Below are 18732 nucleotides of genomic sequence, written 5' to 3'. Positions count from 1 at the left end.
TTTTGGGCCGGATATTAATGGATCTGGTGCTTTTGCTTTGAGATTTCTTGATTCCGAATCTGGCTGTGTACAGCACGGCAGCCCCGGCGAGGAAGGCCCTCGGCGCGGCGGCCTCTGGTGCGGCGGCCCCGGTGCGCGTGGCCCCTGGTGCGGCCGCGGAAGACCCAACAACCATCCGTCACGGTCCGCTGGGGATTCTGTCCTTAACACATAGCAAGGACCCAAGCTTTACAAGCGCACAACCTGTACGTATTTGATTCTTGTTAATTTTTTTTGTGAATCTCAGAGCCGAGTCTAATTATTGCTTTGTGTTCTGTACTAGGCCTGCAATTTTTTTTTGATGTTCCTTTTGTTGTTAATTTTGTCAAGGTGTCCATATAGAATTGTAGAGTAATTAAAAAGGTGCTACCAGGTATGCATCCTCTGTATATGATCTTTCAACTTTTGCTCTGACCCATTATTTATTTTGCTTCTAGGTTTCTAGCTCAAAGTTAACATTTCCTGAATTATGAAGCATTTGAAATGCCATCAGAGAGTTAATGTTCTGAAAAGGCAGCTTTTAATCATGCTAATAAAGTGTTCTGAAGAAACTGTGAATAGTTGGATAACAATGCTAAATTTATTATGTTGTTAAATTCATGCTAGCTGTGTCATGTTACACCCCTAGACTACCATTTTACAAATGAAAATATTTCAATATTCCATTATACAAATATGATGTACTGAACTTGCATATTATTACAGGATGCTTGGCCTGTAATGGTTTTTGGACAATAATCATGTCTCTATAAATGAATAGATGAGATGTTGATCTCACCTATGTTGCTTGTACCAAAAGTTGGTTTGAGTGCACTATGATATTAATCCAATCCAAGCAAGTTTGGTGATTCTGATCTTTGATTCAGGTGTGTCGCTAGGCAGGTTGGCGAGCGGCTAGGTGAGGTTATGTCATAGTCTGTAGGTCAGGGCAGTGGCCGGACATTGGCTGTCCAATTAAAGTTTACATGGATGTTGCAGGCTGAGGCATAGAGAACCCTGACTTGAAGCTTCATCAAATCCATACAGAAGCAATCAAGTTTAGTTCTCTACCTCTATTTATCTCAATCTAACCAAACACAATATCACAGGTGATTCATTTAGGAAAGAAAAATACTTTTGAAGTCATCTATATTTTGCTATGGAAATAAGATCACCTGGGATGCTTTTGGACATGTAGTATTACATCCGTCTAGCATGGTAGCATTGGTATTTCAAATCAGGAAAAAGTTACTCTTTACAACCTGCATTTATGTCTAGGCAAATGGCATGACAAGCTGCTGATTTTGCAACCTTCAGGGGCAGTAGTAGCTGACTAGCTAGCAGCGAGGCGAGCGGCCCTGCCTGGAGCGTTCTGCAGAACAGCAATTGTACTTGTCTACTTGAGCATGGCTTGCTAGCAAGGTAATCATTACATGGAGCCACCTCAAAATCAGGGTATTTTGATTTACTATCTTTAATTTCTGAACTATATCTTTGTATAGGACATTTGCATAGGACATTTTTCCTCTTCGTTGTTTCTTTTCAGATAACAGATAGGGTCATGGGCGTTGTTTGCTGGGCTGTTGGCTGGAACTTGGCGCTAGCTGTTGGCTACTGGCTGGAACTTGTTTGGTGCAAGAACTTGGCTCTAGGTGCTGGCTGGAACTTGACGCTAGCTGCTAGAATTTGTTTAGTTGGCTGGATCATTTTGTGTTCATGTTTTTGTTGTAATTTTGTATGGAAACATGTATTCTGGAACATGCGCCTTTGTATGGTCGTTATGATATTATGGAATTGGTTATATGGTTTATTATTGTTTCAATTGGGTCAGCCCATAATATGGGCCTGGGCTAGAAATGTTGGGCTCACAATATTTGACGTTACCATATTGTCATAATAACCTGTCCTCCCACGTACCATTTGTGACGGTTCGTACATTATGTGATGCGTTGACTAAACAATATGTAACAGTTATAGTCGTCATAAAAGGTAACAATAGGTGACGATAGAACGTTACCGTCACAAAAGGTCTTGACATTTTGTGACGGTGGCCCATAAAATCGTCACGAGGTACATTATGCGACGGTCGTTATATGACGACCGGCGTGACACTGCTTTTTCGTCATAAAGTACTTTTTATGACAATTTCTGTACTTTACATGACAGTTCCGGTTTGTCATACAAGCCCCGATTTTTTGTAGTGAGAACTAGCCGCCACCTGTGTCGGCACGCTTAGCACACCATGATGCGCCCCGTGCATGTAACCCGACAAGCGGCGCTCAGGGTCACGCCCGCTAGGTTCAGCACAACATCATCGATGGGGGAACGATCCCCCATAGTTTGCTCGGGCTGGTCAGAATATCGCCGCCGTTCAACAAGCAGAGAGCTCCGCATCGTGACACTGACTTGTGCCCTCTCTCCCCACCAGGGGGCGGGGATGCACCAGATGCATCGCTCCATCTGCTCACCTCTACAGCAATCGAGGGTGGAACATGAGGCCACAGCTGCGCCACAACCTAGCCCGGTGTCCGCTCTACACCGGCCACCTATGCGTGAACGCCTCGGGCCGAACCAAGATGCTCACAGCGTCATCAACAACCAGCGTCAGGCCTGGCATGACGATGATGTACATCAGGCGGCGGTGAGAGTACGCAGCATGGGCTCCGACCGGACCATCGAGGGGACCGGCGAGACGCACCCCAGGCGTGGTCGCCGACTAGAAGACCGAAGTCCCAGCCCAGATGGCCTAGGACCACATGCCTTTGGCTGACGCATCCAGAGAGCGCCATTCCCACAGCGCTTCCGACCGCCCACCAACATCGCCAAGTATACCGGGGAGACGAACCCCGATATATGGCTCGAGGACTTCCAGCTCGCCTATCGAGCTAGAGGAGTGGATGATGACCACTTCATCATTTAGTACCTCCCCATCTACATGGGGGAACATGTTCGAGCATGGCTCAAATTCCTCCTGCACAATAGCATCCGCAACTGGGCGGACCTCAAAAGGATCTTCGTTGGGAATTTCTAGGGGATGTATGTCCGCCCTGGGAACTCTTGGGACCTTAAGAGCTGCCAATAGGAGCCCAACGAGTCCCTACGGGATTACATCCATAGGTTCTCAAAGCAGTGCAACTCTCTTCTTGATGTCGTCGACACGAATGTCATCGGCGCATTCCCCTCTAGAACAACCTGTGAGTCTTTGATTCATAAGCTTGGCTATCTAAAGCCCTGGACCTCCTGTGACCTACTCGACATCGCCACGAACCACACCTCCGGCGAGGAGGCGGTCAGAGCGGTCTTTAACGGAGGTTGGGATAAGGGCAAGGCCAAATGCGAGGATCAAGATGAGGGCCCCTCCACATAGAGGGGCAAAAAGAACAAGAAGGATCGGCGCCGACCGGCCAACTCCGCGTTGGTCGCTGTGGCCGATCACGCGGGCAAGTAGCCCCAATCGGGCCAGCTCGGCCACTTCGACAAGCTCATGGATAGTCCATGCACCAACCACGCCTACCCCATCAAGCACCTCTACAAGGACTGCGAGCTCCTCAAGCGCTTCCTACGATAGGCCGGCGGGCCAAAAGAAGGAAAGGGCAAGGAGGCAGCAATCAAGAAAGGAGGCACGACGGACAAGGATGGAGACAGGTTTCCCGACCCCAAGGAATCCATCATGATCTTCGGGGGATCCAATGCCATCTACTCCAAGCACCAGCACAAGGTGCGCTATAGAGAGGCATGCATCGTGGAAACGGCCGTCCCCACCTTCCTTCGCTGGTCAGAATCTCCGATCACCTTTGATAAGAGGGACCACCCTTCTCACATCGCTAGACCGGGTCTCTACCCACTCATCATCGACCCCATCGTCCACAAGAAGCGCCTCACTAAGGTGCTGATGGACGGAGGCAGTGGCCTCAACATCCTCTACGTCGACACCCTCGACGCCATGCGCATCCCCCGGTTGGAGCTCCGCCAAGTGAGCTCACCCTTCCATGGTGTGATCCCGGGGACACAGGTGTACCCACTCAGGCAGACCGACTTGCCCATCATGTTTGGCGACAGAGCCAACTTCCGCTCAAAGGTACTTTACCTTTGAGGTGGTGGACTTCCCGAGGTCTTATCATGCCATCTTGGGGCGGCCATGCTATGCCAAATTCATGGCGGTCCCCAACTACACCTACCTGAAGCTGAAGATGCCAGGACCAAACGGCATCATCACTATGGGTAGCACCTTTTCGCACACCTACACGTGCGACCATGAGCATTTTGAGCTCGCCACTGCTGTCATCAACTCTTCCGAGCTCCCGTGGCTCGAGGAGTTGTCGACCCTAGCAGTCTTGAACTGCAACAAGCCAACCTCCTCGACTGCCATCTATCCACTCGAGGAGACCAAAGCGGTGGGGATCGACCCCACCGACCCAACCAAGACGGTGCGGATCGAGACCTAGCTCCTGGCCAAATAGGAATGCGAGCTCATTGACTTTCTATGAGCCAATCGTGACGTCTTCATATGGAAACCTTCTGACATGCTAGGCATACCATAGGAGGTCACCGAGCATGCACTACGCCTCGTCCCGGGCTCGAAGCCCACCAAACAACGCCTGCGTCGCTTTGACAACGAGAGGTGCAGGGCCATAGGTGAGGAGATTGCCAAACTTCTGGCAGCCGGCTTCATCAGAGAGGTATACCACTCCGACTGGCTTGCCAATCTTGTTCTCGTTAAAAAGAAGACTGGGAAATAGAGAATGTGCGTTGATTATACTAGCCTTAACAAACGTGTCGATGGACCATTTTCCTTTACCACGCATAGACCAGATAGTCAACTCCAGCTCAGGATATGAAATCCTCTCCTTTCTGGATGCCTACTCAGGCTATCACCAGATCACGATGAAAGAGTCCGACCAGCTCACGACTTCGTTCATCACCCCATATGGTTCATATTATTATGTAACCATGCCTTATGGTCTAAAGAATGTTGGCGCCACCTACTAAAGGTGCATGTAGCAATGCTTCGCTAATCAAATTGACCCGCTCGATTAGCCTGACCAAGTTGAGCGCCCGAAACCAACAATCGCCATCTATGTTGATGACATAGTGGTCAAAACAGCTCAAGCTTGTGACCTGATCGCAAACTTGGCCACGACGTTCATGAACCTCCGAAGGTTCAACATCAAATTGAATCCTGAAAAATGTGCTTTTGGGGTTTCGAAGGGGAAGCTGCTCGGATACATCATGTTCGAAAGCGGCATCGAAGCCAACCCCGAAAAAATCATGGCCATATCCAACATGGGCCCTATATGCAACGTCAAGGGTGTACAAAGGCTCACCAGCTACTTGGCTGCCCTAAGCCGATTCATCTCCTGGCTCAGTGAACAGGGGATGCCTCTCTACAAGCTTCTCAAAAAAACGGACGCTTTCATTTAGATTGAGCAAGCACAGCTGGCTTTAGAGAGCCTCAAAGCATCACTGACATTGGCCCCAATCCTCGTCGCTCCTAAACGGGGAGAACCCCTCCTCCTTTATGTCATGGCAAGCAACCACATGGTGAGCGCTGCCCTAGTCGTCGAAAGGGAGGAGCTGGGACACCACCTTAAGGTCCAACGACCCATATACTTCATCGAGGAGGTACTCACCGACCCCAAGGTCTGGTACCCCTAGGCGCAAAAACTCTTGTACGTTGTGCTGATGGCGACCTGAAAGCTCCTACACTACTTCACCGACTACAAAGTCTCGATCGTCACTTCATACCAGCTCGGAGACATCATCCGCAACCGTGACACCATGGGGCGAATCTCCAAGTGGGCACTCAAACTAATGGGCCATGACATCAGGTACATTCCCCATACTGCTATTAAATCTTAGGCTCTCATGGACTTTGTCACTGAATGGATGGAAGTCCAGCTTCTGACCCTAGACGTCACCCATAAGTACTGGATGATGTACTTCGATGGGTCTGTAATGGCGTCTGGCTCGGGGGCTGGAGTGGTTCTGATCTCCCCAGATGGGAGTAAGCTCTACTATGCATCTGTCTCCACTTTTTGGCCTCAAGCAACGCTGCAGAATACGAGGCCCTCATCAACGGACTGCGCATCGCCATCGAGCTCGGCTCTACATGACTACTTTCACGGCGACTCGAAGTTGGTCATCGACCAAGTCATGAAGGAGTCCTCTTGCAAAAGCCCCCTCATGACAGCATACTGTCAGGAGGTACGCAAGCTCAAGGACAAATTCCAGGAGATCAAGCTACACCATGTCCCCCGAAAGGACAACGATGTTGCCGATTTTCTCGCAAAGTTGGCTGCCAGGAGGGTTCCATCTTCGGACAGGGCCTTCATCAATGACCTTCATGAACCATCTACCCGCATCTTGGAAGGTCCGATCTAGACACACCCCGATGCCGACCCAGCGCTCAGGGGCTCTGACCCTAGTGCCTTTGTGACAACATCACCCGCCGACGTCGCCGTGCTGGCACTCGATCAAGCCGACTGGCGAGCACCGCTACTCGCCTACCTCCTCGAGGAGGTTCTCCCACCCAAAAGGACTGAAGCATGATGGATCGCTTGATGCGCCAAGACATTCATCATGATCGGAAATGAACTCTACAAACAGAGTCTGTCGGGAGTACTCATAAAGTGCGTCCCTACCAACCAAGGCAAGTAGCTCCTCCTCGAGGTCCATGCTGAAATCTACGAACATCACATGGCCCTAAGGTCGCTAGTTGAAAAAGCCTTTCGCCAAGATTTTTATTGGCCCACCTCACTATGAGATGCAGAGGAGGCCATCTGCAGGTGTGAAGGACGCTAGTTCTACGCTCGGCAAACTCATTTGCCAGCACAAGAGCTCCAAACCATCCCCATCACCTAGTCGTTCGCTGTCTGGGGCCTCGACATGGTTGGACCCCTCAAAAAAGGCCTAGGCGGCTTCACTCACCTACTCGTAGTGGTCGACAAGTTCACCAAGTGGATCAAGGCCAAGCCCATCACCAACATCCTCTCAGAAGAGGTGATCAAATTCTTCCTCGACATCATCTATTGGTTCGGCGTTCCTAACTGTATCATCACTAACCACGGAACTAACTTCACCGGGAAGAAGTTTCTAGACTTTAGTGATGGATACGACATTAGGATCGACTAGGCCTCAGTTGGACATCCACGTACTAACGGCCAGGTCGAATGGGCCAATGGCATGGTCCTCCAAGGACTCAAGCCATGCATCTTTGACCAACTGAACAAGTATGCCAGGTGATGGGTTGTAGAGGTCCCCGTGATCCTCTAGAGCCTGAGAACAACCCTGAACTGATCCATAGGGTTCACACCCTTCTTCTTGGCCTATGAAGCTAAAGCAGTGCTGCCTCTCGACCTTAACCATGGCACCCCAAGAGTAAAGGCCTTCAACCACGACCGAGCCATGGAGGCTCAGCAAGACACAGTTGACCTGCTCGAGGAGGCCCATGAGACGACCGTCATTCGCTCCGCTCAGTGCCAGCAGACTCTCTGTAGGTACCATGAGAGGAAAATCAGAGGAAGGACCCTCGAGGTCGGAGACCTTGTGCTTTGAAGGACCCAATCGACCAAGGAGAAGCACAAACTCTCTCCGCCATGGGAAGGACCCTATACGGTGACCGAAGTGATCCAACTAGGTGCCTATCGACTGAAGGATGACAATGGCAATGTTCTCACCAACACTTGGAACATCGAACAGTTATGTTGTTTCTTTCCCTAAAAATTCAGTCTTACCGCTTTCTTTCACTTAACGTTTGCTCCTATAAGCGCCCTGGCCAGAACACTCTCGGCCCAGGTCGCTCGGGGGCTCCACGAGGGTGCGATACCACCTATCTTTTATACTATCTTATGGTAAATATCTTTCTACCCAAACAAAAGGGTAGTCCATTCCTTTAATTGCCTTACATAACTTTGCTTTAAACATTCTGATCGATCACACCCTGCCACGACCTACAGTTACTAGCAACTGAGCCTCACGGGCCATGCCTAGGTTCTTAAGGTTGCAGCCTATGGTTCAAATGGGTAGGTGTGAAAAATAGAATAAAAAACAAAGTTATGCTTGGGTAAAAATAAGGAACGAACATGACAAGCTTCCTCGAACAAAGTGATTCATCGCAAAACAAAATGAATGCATTCATGAATATGAACTATTCACACAGGGGCTCCCCCATGGACTTAACTTTTACATCTACTAAACTAGTTTTACTCTAAATCCTACTGTGGCTACCCGGTGGCATCAACTGACGGCGTGACCGACGAAGGTAGGGGTTGCTCGCTCTCCTGCTAGACGACACTTGGCTTGGTCAGAGGTAGGGCAATGTTCGCTTTTGACCTAGGCTCCAATTCATCCACATGTTGGGCGACATCCTCCAGGTGCGTGCCTTCGGCCACGTTCACATGGTGGGCATCCATCACCCACTGCGCGGAGACTTGCTCAGCCACCAACTGTGCGTGTGGCAACAAGCTTTCCCTGAACGCATAGATGGCCTCTAGGCTCCAACCGTCGGCATACCCACTGTAGATGGCGGCAAAGTCTAGATCTAGGTGGTGCATCACCACCGAAAGTCAGCACCCCCGACGTCCCGCAGAACATCCCATCGGTAATGAGCACCCGAACTTCGTCCCGGACCTCCACCAGTCGGATGGCGGGCGTGCTGGTGCTTGGTGCTGACCTGAACACCTTCATGATGACGACCTGGGCGGCTGGGCGACGTTGAGGATCAGGTCAAGCTCCCCCTTGAGAGCACGTCGCTCTTCAAGGGACTTTGCCAGCGCCTCCACATTCTGATCGACCATCACCCTGGCCGTCTCTAGGTCTTGCTTCAGCAACCCAACCTTTCCGCCCAGTTCTAGAAGAAGGATGACGAGCTCAGAAGCAAATTAAAGGAAAAACCAAGACATCAACCAAAAGCTAAAAAGGTACATACCAAGGCGGGTGTTCTCAAGGATGGAGAGCCCTTCCTCCTACTGAGTCACCTGCTCATGCAGCCAAGCATTCGCCTCCTCCATCTCGAGCACCCGGCCCTGGAGCGTGAGCACTTCCTAGTCGACCTCTGACTGGGCCTTCCGCTCTGACTCTAGGGTCTTTCACTCTGACTCTAGGGCCTCCAGGGAACTCTAGAGTGCCACCTCAGTCTCCGCCAAGGACTTCTGGAGTGCCACCTCAGTCTCTACTAGTGGACCTTTGCCGCCTCATGCCCCCACTCAGCGGCGATCGCCCGCTCTGTCACGAGCAACTCCACCGCCCGCGCCTCTATCACCTCAGCCGCCCGACCTTGAGACTCACAGTAGCCAGACTCTAGCTCATGCTCAAGCTTGGTGACCCGCCATGACATCACGACCTCTTGGGCTTGCTCCCCCCCATAGGAAGCGAGACTTGTGGCTCGACATCCCCTCCAAGCCCTACAACACAAGAGGCAAACACACTAAGATAACAAGTGGAAGACCAAGGAGCCAAGGATGAACGCAGAAAACCTAACTCTATGATGTAGGGTAGGTCAATAGTAACCGCCTGCTGGACGGACTTGACCTACTCTAGGGCTTTCTCGAGCTTCACCTAATTTTGGGTGAGATCGGACTCCATGGCGAGTCCTCTCCCCCCAAGCACATCCTAGAGCTGATCCTCCTGCTCATCCCGAAGGATGAACCAAACCTTCCTCGAGTCCTCGGGGTAGTGCCACACTAGGTCGGTGGTCGCCCTAGCCCACTAGAAGGCCCAGTCGATGATCGGACCACCGCTAGCTCCTGCGACGGTGCCGGTGGCTCCAACCTATCACCTGCTTCGCCATCAGAGGAGACCTCCACTATCTCAATTCCATGGCCCACCAATGGACGTTCTACCTCTGGCCTGGCCACGTCTCCCCTAACACGACCAACTCCTACTGGGAGGGCGAGCCGTGTGGCACTCTGTCGGGTGAGGTAGGGAGCCCGGTCTCCCTCCCCTCTTCTGGTGTAGGAGGGGTCACAAGGGTCACCTCTGACGTGACCTCTACCATCGCCACAGGGATCACTGCCAACACCATCGCCGCCGCTATCACCGTACTCGTGACCAACCTAGGGGGCGCTGCCCTTAGAAGGGAAGGTCACACCACCGCCACCCTGCTTTCCTCGCCGCTCATCGTGACGTGCTGCAAGGTGGGCCTCCACTCCTCCCACATAGGGGGCGGGGCGATGCTCAACCCCAATAGTATCTAGCCACTATCGAAAAAGTACAAGTCAGTCGCACTCCAAAAAACTCAACTACGAGATTGAAAAGAAATGAAGAAAGCATACTGGGATGTAAGCAATAGGGCTCTGAAGCCCCGACCCATCGGCAATGGGTCCACCGAACAAGGGCTGCTCGCAGGCCGCGAGCCACACCCCCTTATCTCAACCCAGGGGGAGTCGAACCGGCCGGCTCTCGATCGGCCCGCGAGTCGCCACGACCGCCCGCTTCAGGCACGCCGACCAGAGCAGCTAGCGGGGAGTCCCCATGTTATGGGTCACGCATCAGCGCTGGCCCCAAAGATGCGTGGGTGCAAGCCTACTCCTTCGACCACTTGGCCTGCCCCACCATGCTCGGAGTAGGCGGGGACAAGGCCGGTTGTGCCTTCGAATGGCACGGTGACCGCGTCCGCTTTGCCTTTCGCTCGTCGATGGCATCTGAGCTTGTGGCGCACTTCCTCAGCATGGGAACGTTGCCGTGCCTCTCTACCTCCCTCCCACTACCGACAGACACAGCCGTAGGCTCACGACGCTTCACCGAGGTCACAACGGCCTCCCAGCCCCTCTCGTCCGTGGAGGAGATCAAGTCATCACCCATCTCTGTGGGATCCTCTGACTCAAGCTTCGCCTCGACGTCGCTCCTATTCTCCCTAGCCTACACGCACTGGGCGATATCCTGCTCCTTTTGGTGCTGCCTCCGAGCCCTCTTAGCTCTCTTCTTCTTCTTCTCGACTGCCGCCTTCTTCAGGGTGGCTTGCTGAGGCACGCCCTCCGGCACCTTCAAAAGATGCAGTCGGGACTTGTAACCTTCGAGTCCCTAAGAAATGCACGACTCAAAGTCAAGATACAGGAGAGAAAAAAGGAAGAGAACACGAGGTAAGGAGAAGGGAGCACACCAGATTGGATAGCTTCACGACGTGAAGAGGTCTAGGCTTTCCATCAAGGGTCTCTTTGGCCCTCAGCTGCAGCATCTGGTCGAGCTGACTCCAGACCTCGTCATTCGCCAACTCCTCTGATGATGCGCAGTCAGGGTCCGTCGGGCTGGTGTACATCCACATCGGCCATGTCCTTTCCACTAGCAGGGTGACCTAATGGTGGAAGAAGGTGTGGAACACCCGCACCCCATCAAGGCCATGCCGCATTAGCTTCTAGAGCTCCGCCTTGATAATCTCTAGCTTGTTCTACTGGCTGGCGAGGCCCCACGACCAGCTCTCCTACCTCTCTAGCCTCCTACTGGTGAAAGGTAGGAATAGCGCCTCCGCTGGGTTCCTGATGTAGAACCATTCCCCATGCCACCCCCGATTAGAATCGCAAGGGGTGTACGCAGGGTACGAGCCCAACGAGCTTAGCTTCTTCTGTAGGGCAAAGCCACCAACCTACGTGGTCCTAGCCAGCTTCCCCTTCGATAAAGCTCGCCTAGTGAAGATTCACTAGAAGAAGTCCACATGCGGCTCCATCCCGAGGAAGGCCTCACACACGGTGATGAATCTGGCGATGTGCAGCACCTCAGTCAGATTGAGGTGCTGTAGCTCTAGGCCCCACTTATTGAGGAGCCCATGCAGGAACTAGTGCGTAGGGTATCCTAACCTACGCTCATGGAAGGCGAGGAAGAAGACAACCTCGCTGGCCTAAGGCCACGGGAAATCCTCCCCCGTAGGAGCCCTCTAGTGCGCCACCTCCTTCGGCGGCAGCACCCCCTTCTCGGCGAAGGCGGCTAGCACCGACTCACTCATGTAAGATGACCTCTAGCTCGACATTGTGCTCCAAATTCACGAATGGATCTATGAGTTTCCCCTCTCCCTCGCTCTCCCCTTTTTTCTCCTAGGAACCGCCACGACACACGAATGCTCTTGGCGAGAAAGAAGAAGGAGGAGAGGCGGCTGATGGGGAATAGGTGAAGGAATGGGATAGAAGCCCTCTCCCTTCCCCTATTTAATGAGGAGGCACAACAGTTGAGGAAAGGTGAAGGATTGGGGCAAAAAACCCTCTCCCTTCCCCCATTCAATGCGGATGGGAAGCAGCGGGATGCGTCCTAACTGATGGGATGCACCCTATCCGACGAGACGACACCTGGTTAGACAGGACATGGCCTAGGCATGACCCACCACTACCGCACGTCGAGCAACGGAAATAAGGCGTGACTACGCGCATGCAGCTCTCTGCCTTCCTAGGTAGACTTGAAAGGACCCAACAACAGGATCTACACCAAAGAGAGACCAACGGGCTTCCTGAATCGATTAGATAGCTCAGGCGAGTACCGAGGGACAGGTAAGGAGTAGAGGGATGCCCCATGTGGGCCATGACTGACTCCATAACAAACGACAAGCATGGACCCCATTTGGACATATCCGATAAAAAAACCTCAAAGCATGTCACTCGGGTTGGCAAGGTAACTCTACCGATCCCTCTTACTTTATTTTTTCCTAATGCATGATCATTCATTCATCCATTCTCATACACAGATTCATGCATTCATTCACACAATCATTCATTCATCCCATACATCCAAAGCATCGCATATGCAGCTAATGCATCACAACGCTTCGTGTTGCGTCACGAAACGGTAGTTGCCTCATTCAACATGAGCAACGACCGATCGGGGTTCGAAGGCCAGCCCACAAAGGGCTCAATGCTGCCCCGCATCAAACAGAGCCAGGGGAGAAAACACAAATGAGCCCCAATGGTCCTTGCCTAGTCTGCTCTAAAGCAGACAAGGTCATCTCAACCTTCTCATTCGATACTAACCTTAAGCCATGCCCACAGAATCTCCATCAAGGGGAGGCCAGTGGGCCACCTAGGTCGGTCTCTGGAATGACCTAGGCATTTGCCGAGACACGGGTTAAGAAGCAGTGGAATGCCACATGAGGGCTATGCCGACCCCGTCATGAACGACAGACCCGGATTCCACTCGGACATGCCCGTTAGCGAGCTCACCGAGCACGTCGCTCGAGCCATCGAGGCAAGCAACATTAGCTCAGCCCCTCTAGTTGCGGAAACCACAGACGGGGTAACACACGGAACTAGACCAACCCCTGCCAAGCCCAACGGGGCTCAGGGGCTCATATTGCCCGACATCGACTCAGGAAATCAACCGACCGCATAGGTCGTCGATGGGAGAAACACGGGCAAACACCCCAAACGACAGTCTGCGGCCCAGGGAAGAGTACCAAGATGCTCAGCCTCCAACCGACTTGCCAGTCGGATGCAGGCTCGGTGGCTACACCCATTGGTGCGCTCGCATGCACCCGCTATCGAAACAAAAATTCCTCCGCTGGCAAAACAAAAAAACCCTAGATGATTCTACACAAATCACCCGGGGCTCTGGGCTACACCCGCGGGTGCGCTCGCGCGCACCCGCCGTCAAAACAAAAATTCCCCTGCCGTCAAGACAAAAATCCCTCAGACGATTCTAACCAAATCGCCCGGGGGCTCCTATCGGGTTTATAAACCCGAGGTCCCTCATGGACTTGCTTCCTAGCAAAAGCTCGGCCCAGCAGACGATGTTGTGAGCGATGTGCAACTCCTCGGTTGGCCCAAAAACCTAAACGACAGGCCAGAAGGGCTTTCTCTGACCAGAAGGCCTAGCCAAGAAGAGGACCGATGCTCGCTTTTGACTCCGGCCCGCCTCTTCGACTGGAAGGCCTAGCTAAGGAGGAACGACGCTCGCCTCCGACTTCGGCCCGCCTCTCCGACTAGAACGCCTGGCCAGCTCACCTCCGACTCTGTCGCTCGGTTCCGACCCCAGCCGCCTCTCCAACCAGAAGGCCGTGCCAAAGAGGAACGATGCTCGCTTCTGTCGCTTCTGACTCTGGTCCGCCTCTCCAACCGAAAGGCCTGGCCGAGAAGGGACGACGCTCGCCTCCGACTCCAACTCGCTTCTCCGATCGGGAATGCACCAACCTCTGCTTATAGCTCTTCTCCGACCGCGAGGCCAGAGTCGACTGGGGAACGACCGACCGGGGACACCCGCTCGGTGAAAATCTAGGAAACGGGTAGAGCAAGTAAGGCAGGGCGCTCCAGTCAAACGCAATATTAAGGACCGTACCCTGCACACCTACAGGACAGTACTGTCAGGTCATGTCAGAAGGGTACTTTATATCCTTCCAGACATGTCAGAACACCAACAGTGTTATGGGCGCCGACAATGATCCTACAGTATGGTAGGCGCCGACATCGGCCATACCAGAAGATCACGATGGAGCCTATCACATGCATCCGGACATCAACAGTGTTATGGGCGCCGACAAACCGCCTTGTACCCGACGGCGTGGGCAACAAGACTAGGTAGCATACACACTCTCTTTCTCTAACTACTCTTTCTCTTGTAAAGCCATCCCCTTCATCTATAAAAGGGGACGCGCTCTATCCAAAAAGAGGACGAATCGATCAACAGAGGATTCAATCACCAGGATCGATTCACGAATGATTCGAATGATTCCAACAAAGCACACACTCAAACACTTAGCGCACGTAGGACCTTTCGTCTCTCTCGGCCCTTCGGTCCAGAGTTCGACCGGACCTCTTGCACCCCCATCTTACTCCCTCTCGTTTGTAACCCCACAGCAAACTTTGAGCACCTAGGCTCAGGAATAAAGTCTCCGACTAACTTAGACTGGAAGTAGGGCACGTTGCCTGAACCAGTATAAACCCTGTGTCATTGAGTGCTAGGCCACATCCGATCACAGCGTACAGCAAAACTATAAATATTTACGTGTTGGTCACTTTATGCACCGACAGACGTACTCTACACCATGTATGGACATGTTGTTCTAACACTTACGAGAGAATAGGAGAAATTGAAGGAGCACAAAACTATTCCATACTAGTAAAATGTTAGGTATATAGATTAAACACCAAACCACATTTAGAAGAAAGTGGCAAGATACAGAGCAACATTGTAAGATATCTAAACATTAGTTCCTTTGGGATTCGTGGTTTCCAATCTGTGCAATTTATGCGATAGTTTAATTCATCAATGCAACAATATTTTACAAATACCTTCAAAACATGTATATACTTAGTAATTGTTCTGCACAGCTACTCTGTAGTAACAGGGCAGCTACCCACCCTATGGCGAGGTGCAGTCTTAACTTCTCAAATTATAAGTCGTTTTGGTTTTCTAAGCACATATTTTTACTATGCATCAAGATATATGTTATGTCTGAAAATAATTTATAATTTGAGATGGAAAGAACATTAGATTGAACAGATGTGGATAGTCATGTCACCTTATCCTCCCTAATGACACAGGCTAGTTCTACCTCAACTGTACTAATAAAATAGGGGGGGGGGGTGTTATTATCATTTTTTTTAGGAATCCAGTGATCAGAAACTTGGAACATAGATGGCAAGTTACCAGTAAAAGGAGTGGATTACACATTTCTACCACTTGTTACCATTCAACATACGAGTTAATTAGTTTGCCTAGCTAGTCTGGCATTCTGTATCAAATAGCTAGTTATCCTATATTTGTGTAATGCACTTGCACTAAGTCAATTTGCTATGCAGAGAATTTTATCACAAAAACTTTATATAGATATATGTGCATAACACATACATATACATTACATACTTTTTGCACCACGTTCTTATTTCTCCAAATAAAGAGTAGGTGCATGCATGCATGGCAATGCAAGATTTACAAAAATCAGTATATGGTCCCAAGTATATGTGCTCTTACATTGAATATATATCCTAATATATACCAGATTGATGAATAGAAACATCATTCTACTAGCAGTAGCTATAGATATGATGTACTGAATCAACAATATTTTATGTGTCATTCATTGCTTTTCGTACATCATCTTTTGTAATGCACGGACTAATATAAGCAAACCTTTCAAAATTTGACAGTGGTATTTTCTAGTTCTTATTAGTTCACATTCAATTCTAGTATGGAACCACCCATATATAGTTTAAGCACATAATACTGCATTTTGCATTAGAGTTGCATCTTGCCCACTAATTTGCAGGATATATATGCACATGCATTGCACAAGAAACAAATTAACTTCCTTCAACTAAAAAAGGGAAAAAAAGAGAAGTAATTGAAGCATGAATTCACCAACAAACAGTGCATGCACATCATAATGCAAGTAGTATATGAAAAGTGCATTTTTTTGTGCATATATAATTGGATGAGACAAAAGGTGTTGTTGCAAGTAGTACATATGAAAAGTGCATTTTTTTTTGTTGGAGAAACTTGTGTGCCTCTGTGCATAAATTGACAAATTTCAACAACTTTCCTTGCACTAAAAGGTTGAAACGTATATGTTGTTGCTGCCAACTGGTAACTGACTTGTTCCTCTTGCATGAGTTGACTGCAGTGCAAGAAAAGACTGCAGAAAGATAAGGATTGGTGTGTGTGAGTGTGTTGTGTGCTCAGAACTCAGAGGTGTGATTTCTGCTGCAGTTCGTTACCAGTTTGCTTGCTAAGATAAAATTTCAGATGAGCTAGACGACCACACGGAGAAGAAAACAACAAATAATGTGCAAGTAATCAAGATAAAATTTCAGATATCTTTATTGAAATCTGAATTAGATGAGTTCGTCACTCAGCTCAGCATGCATTTGTTGCTTGAAAAGGACGATCTGAACCAAGAACCCAGTAAATCGAACATCAAAATTAAAAGGAGAAATAAAGACATGGATTGAAGCATGGAAGACAACAAACTAATTAGGAGTAAGAGGAGACGATAGTGAGCTTAGCAGTCCCATTGCAGCTGCTCCATGGCATTGCCGGTGCTGCCGCCGACGCCGCTGCCGCAAAACAACGCGCACGACTCCATCAGCTCCAGATCGAAAGTCGTTGCACCGGCGCCGCCGTACACCGAAGAGACGTCCATCATGTCCATGCCCTTATCAGCAACTGCACCGCCACCGTTCATCACAGCTTGCCGGCCAACGACCACCTCCCCCTGCAGCAGCCCTTGCGGTGGCAGCGGCTGCTGCTGCGGTTGGGCCACTTCCATCCCTGCACACATGGCAGAATCCACGGCAGCGGTGGTCCACATTTCCGCCGTCACGTCCATGAAGGCCGCGCCCATGCCTTGGCTAAAGCCGTTTCCGTTAGGCATGCCTGTGGCGTGATCCATGGAGGAGGGGGACGAGGAGCCGTTCACGAAGTCCATGGATGTCTGGAGACCTGCATTTTGATCCCTGAAGCTCATGAGCACGCCGCCGCCGTTGTCCGGGTGGTACGGGTATCCCGGAATCGCAGCCGCGGCGGCTGCCTGGTCATGCCCCATGAACATGCCGTCAGGGTTAGGGACGTCGTACATTGCCGGCGCTATCTCCGGCGGCGGCGTGACCGTGACGGCGGTGTCGTAGGCGGCGGCCTTGGTCTGGGAGCTGATGGTGAAGGGCGTCGTGGCGACGGAGACGACAGCGCCGCAGCCGTTGGGGTGGAAGTGGGCAGGATTGTTGCTGCTAGGGTTTGCCCTGTTGCCGCCGTGGAGGAGAGTCCTGGAGGCCGGCAGGAGGTTGTGGGTCTTGGGGTCGAGGCCCTGCGCGATGAGCTTCTTCTTGATGCATGAGTTCCAGAAGTTCTTGACCTCGTTGTCCGTGCGCCCGGGCAGGTGCTTGGCGATCTGCGCCCATCTGTGAGTTCCAGCCATGGCCGCGGTGAGTAACCAGTTCGCCGGGAACAAGAGAGACGACAGGAAGTATGCCCGTACATACCGGTTGCCGAGGATGCGGTGGACGTCGATGATGGTGCGCTCCTCGTGGTCGGAGAAGGTGCCTCGCTTGAGATCCGGCCGGAGGTAATTGATCCACCTGAGGCGGCAGCTCTTGCCGCACCGCTGCAGCCCTGGTCGATTCGATCGGTAAGAACACAGCGCGCATCATCAGGACGTGAACAAATCCAATTTCTTCGAATTACTAGGACGGGGGTGGCCGGAGCATACCGGCGTGCTTGGGGACGGCGCTCCAGCAGCTGTGGCCGTGGGCGGTGATGTACTTGACGAGCTTCTCGTCCTCCTCCGGCGACCACAGCCCGCGCTTCACCTTCTGCTTGCTGCAGCAGTGGTGCCCCATGGCTGTCCGACCGCTCCTCCCCTTGCTCTCTCTCTCCCTCTAGCAGTTTCCTCTTCTCTCTCTACCTCCTCTCCCCCAACAGTGTATGTAAAGCCTGAAGCACACGCGCAGATGCACACCCCTTTTGCTGGTGAATTGACCTTTATGCATCTCTATGTGTGGGGAGAAGGAAACACACCAGATAAAAGTCGTGTGATCTCTCAAAAGGGTAGATTAATTGCAATTAGGAGGCCACTAAGAAAGCAGTACACTCTTCTACTTCTGGTTCCTTTTTAACCGATATGTCAAAACAAAGTCCAAAATCAGATCGACACAAGTCATGCGTATACATAGTAGATATATGACTCAAAAAAACCCTTTGATTTTATTTGGTATATATAACAAAAGTCAGTGGTCAAAATTGCCACTTGGTGAATTGCGTCAGTGTGTACAATAGCATTTGTTTGCAACTGACGGAGTGAGGTCAGTGTGA

The 18732-nt window shown here is 51.1% G+C and overlaps 1 protein-coding gene and 1 long non-coding RNA gene across 2 annotated transcripts; one reads left to right on the top strand and one right to left on the bottom strand.

Moving 5' to 3' along the window:
- The first annotated feature begins 894 nt into the window (after nucleotides 1-894).
- On the top strand, nucleotides 895-1441 carry LOC136546792 (uncharacterized). The gene is made up of 3 exons (XR_010781430.1): nucleotides 895-937; nucleotides 1018-1075; nucleotides 1336-1441. It is a non-coding gene; the product is annotated as an uncharacterized lncRNA (long non-coding RNA).
- Nucleotides 1442-16787: 15346 nt separating this feature from the next.
- Nucleotides 16788-18305, bottom strand: LOC136546790 (uncharacterized). The gene is made up of 3 exons (XM_066538764.1): nucleotides 18131-18305; nucleotides 17904-18033; nucleotides 16788-17822 (listed from the first exon to the last, which is right to left on the bottom strand). Exons 1-3 carry the CDS (start codon nucleotides 18258-18260, stop codon nucleotides 16928-16930), a joined length of 1155 nt encoding a protein of 384 aa, XP_066394861.1. The 5' UTR covers nucleotides 18261-18305; the 3' UTR covers nucleotides 16788-16927.
- Between the last annotated feature and the right edge of the window lie 427 nt (nucleotides 18306-18732).

This window comes from Miscanthus floridulus, chromosome 3 (assembly GCF_019320115.1).
Source record: "Miscanthus floridulus cultivar M001 chromosome 3, ASM1932011v1, whole genome shotgun sequence".
NCBI lineage: Eukaryota > Viridiplantae > Streptophyta > Magnoliopsida > Poales > Poaceae > Miscanthus > Miscanthus floridulus.
The sequence above is the reverse complement of the archived record's forward strand: the minus strand, read 5'-3'. Positions and strand labels throughout refer to the sequence as shown.

Excerpts from the sequence above, each read along its gene's own strand:
- LOC136546790 (XM_066538764.1), bottom strand. The coding sequence starts at position 18,260 with ATGGGGCACCACTGCTGCAGCAAGCAGAAGGTGAAGCGCGGGCTGTGG. Across the intron at positions 18,034-18,130 it reads CGCCGTCCCCAAGCACGCCG|GGCTGCAGCGGTGCGGCAAG; the intron begins GTATGCTCCGGC and ends CGAATCGACCAG. Across the intron at positions 17,823-17,903 it reads CACCGCATCCTCGGCAACCG|ATGGGCGCAGATCGCCAAGC; the intron begins GTATGTACGGGC and ends TGGAACTCACAG.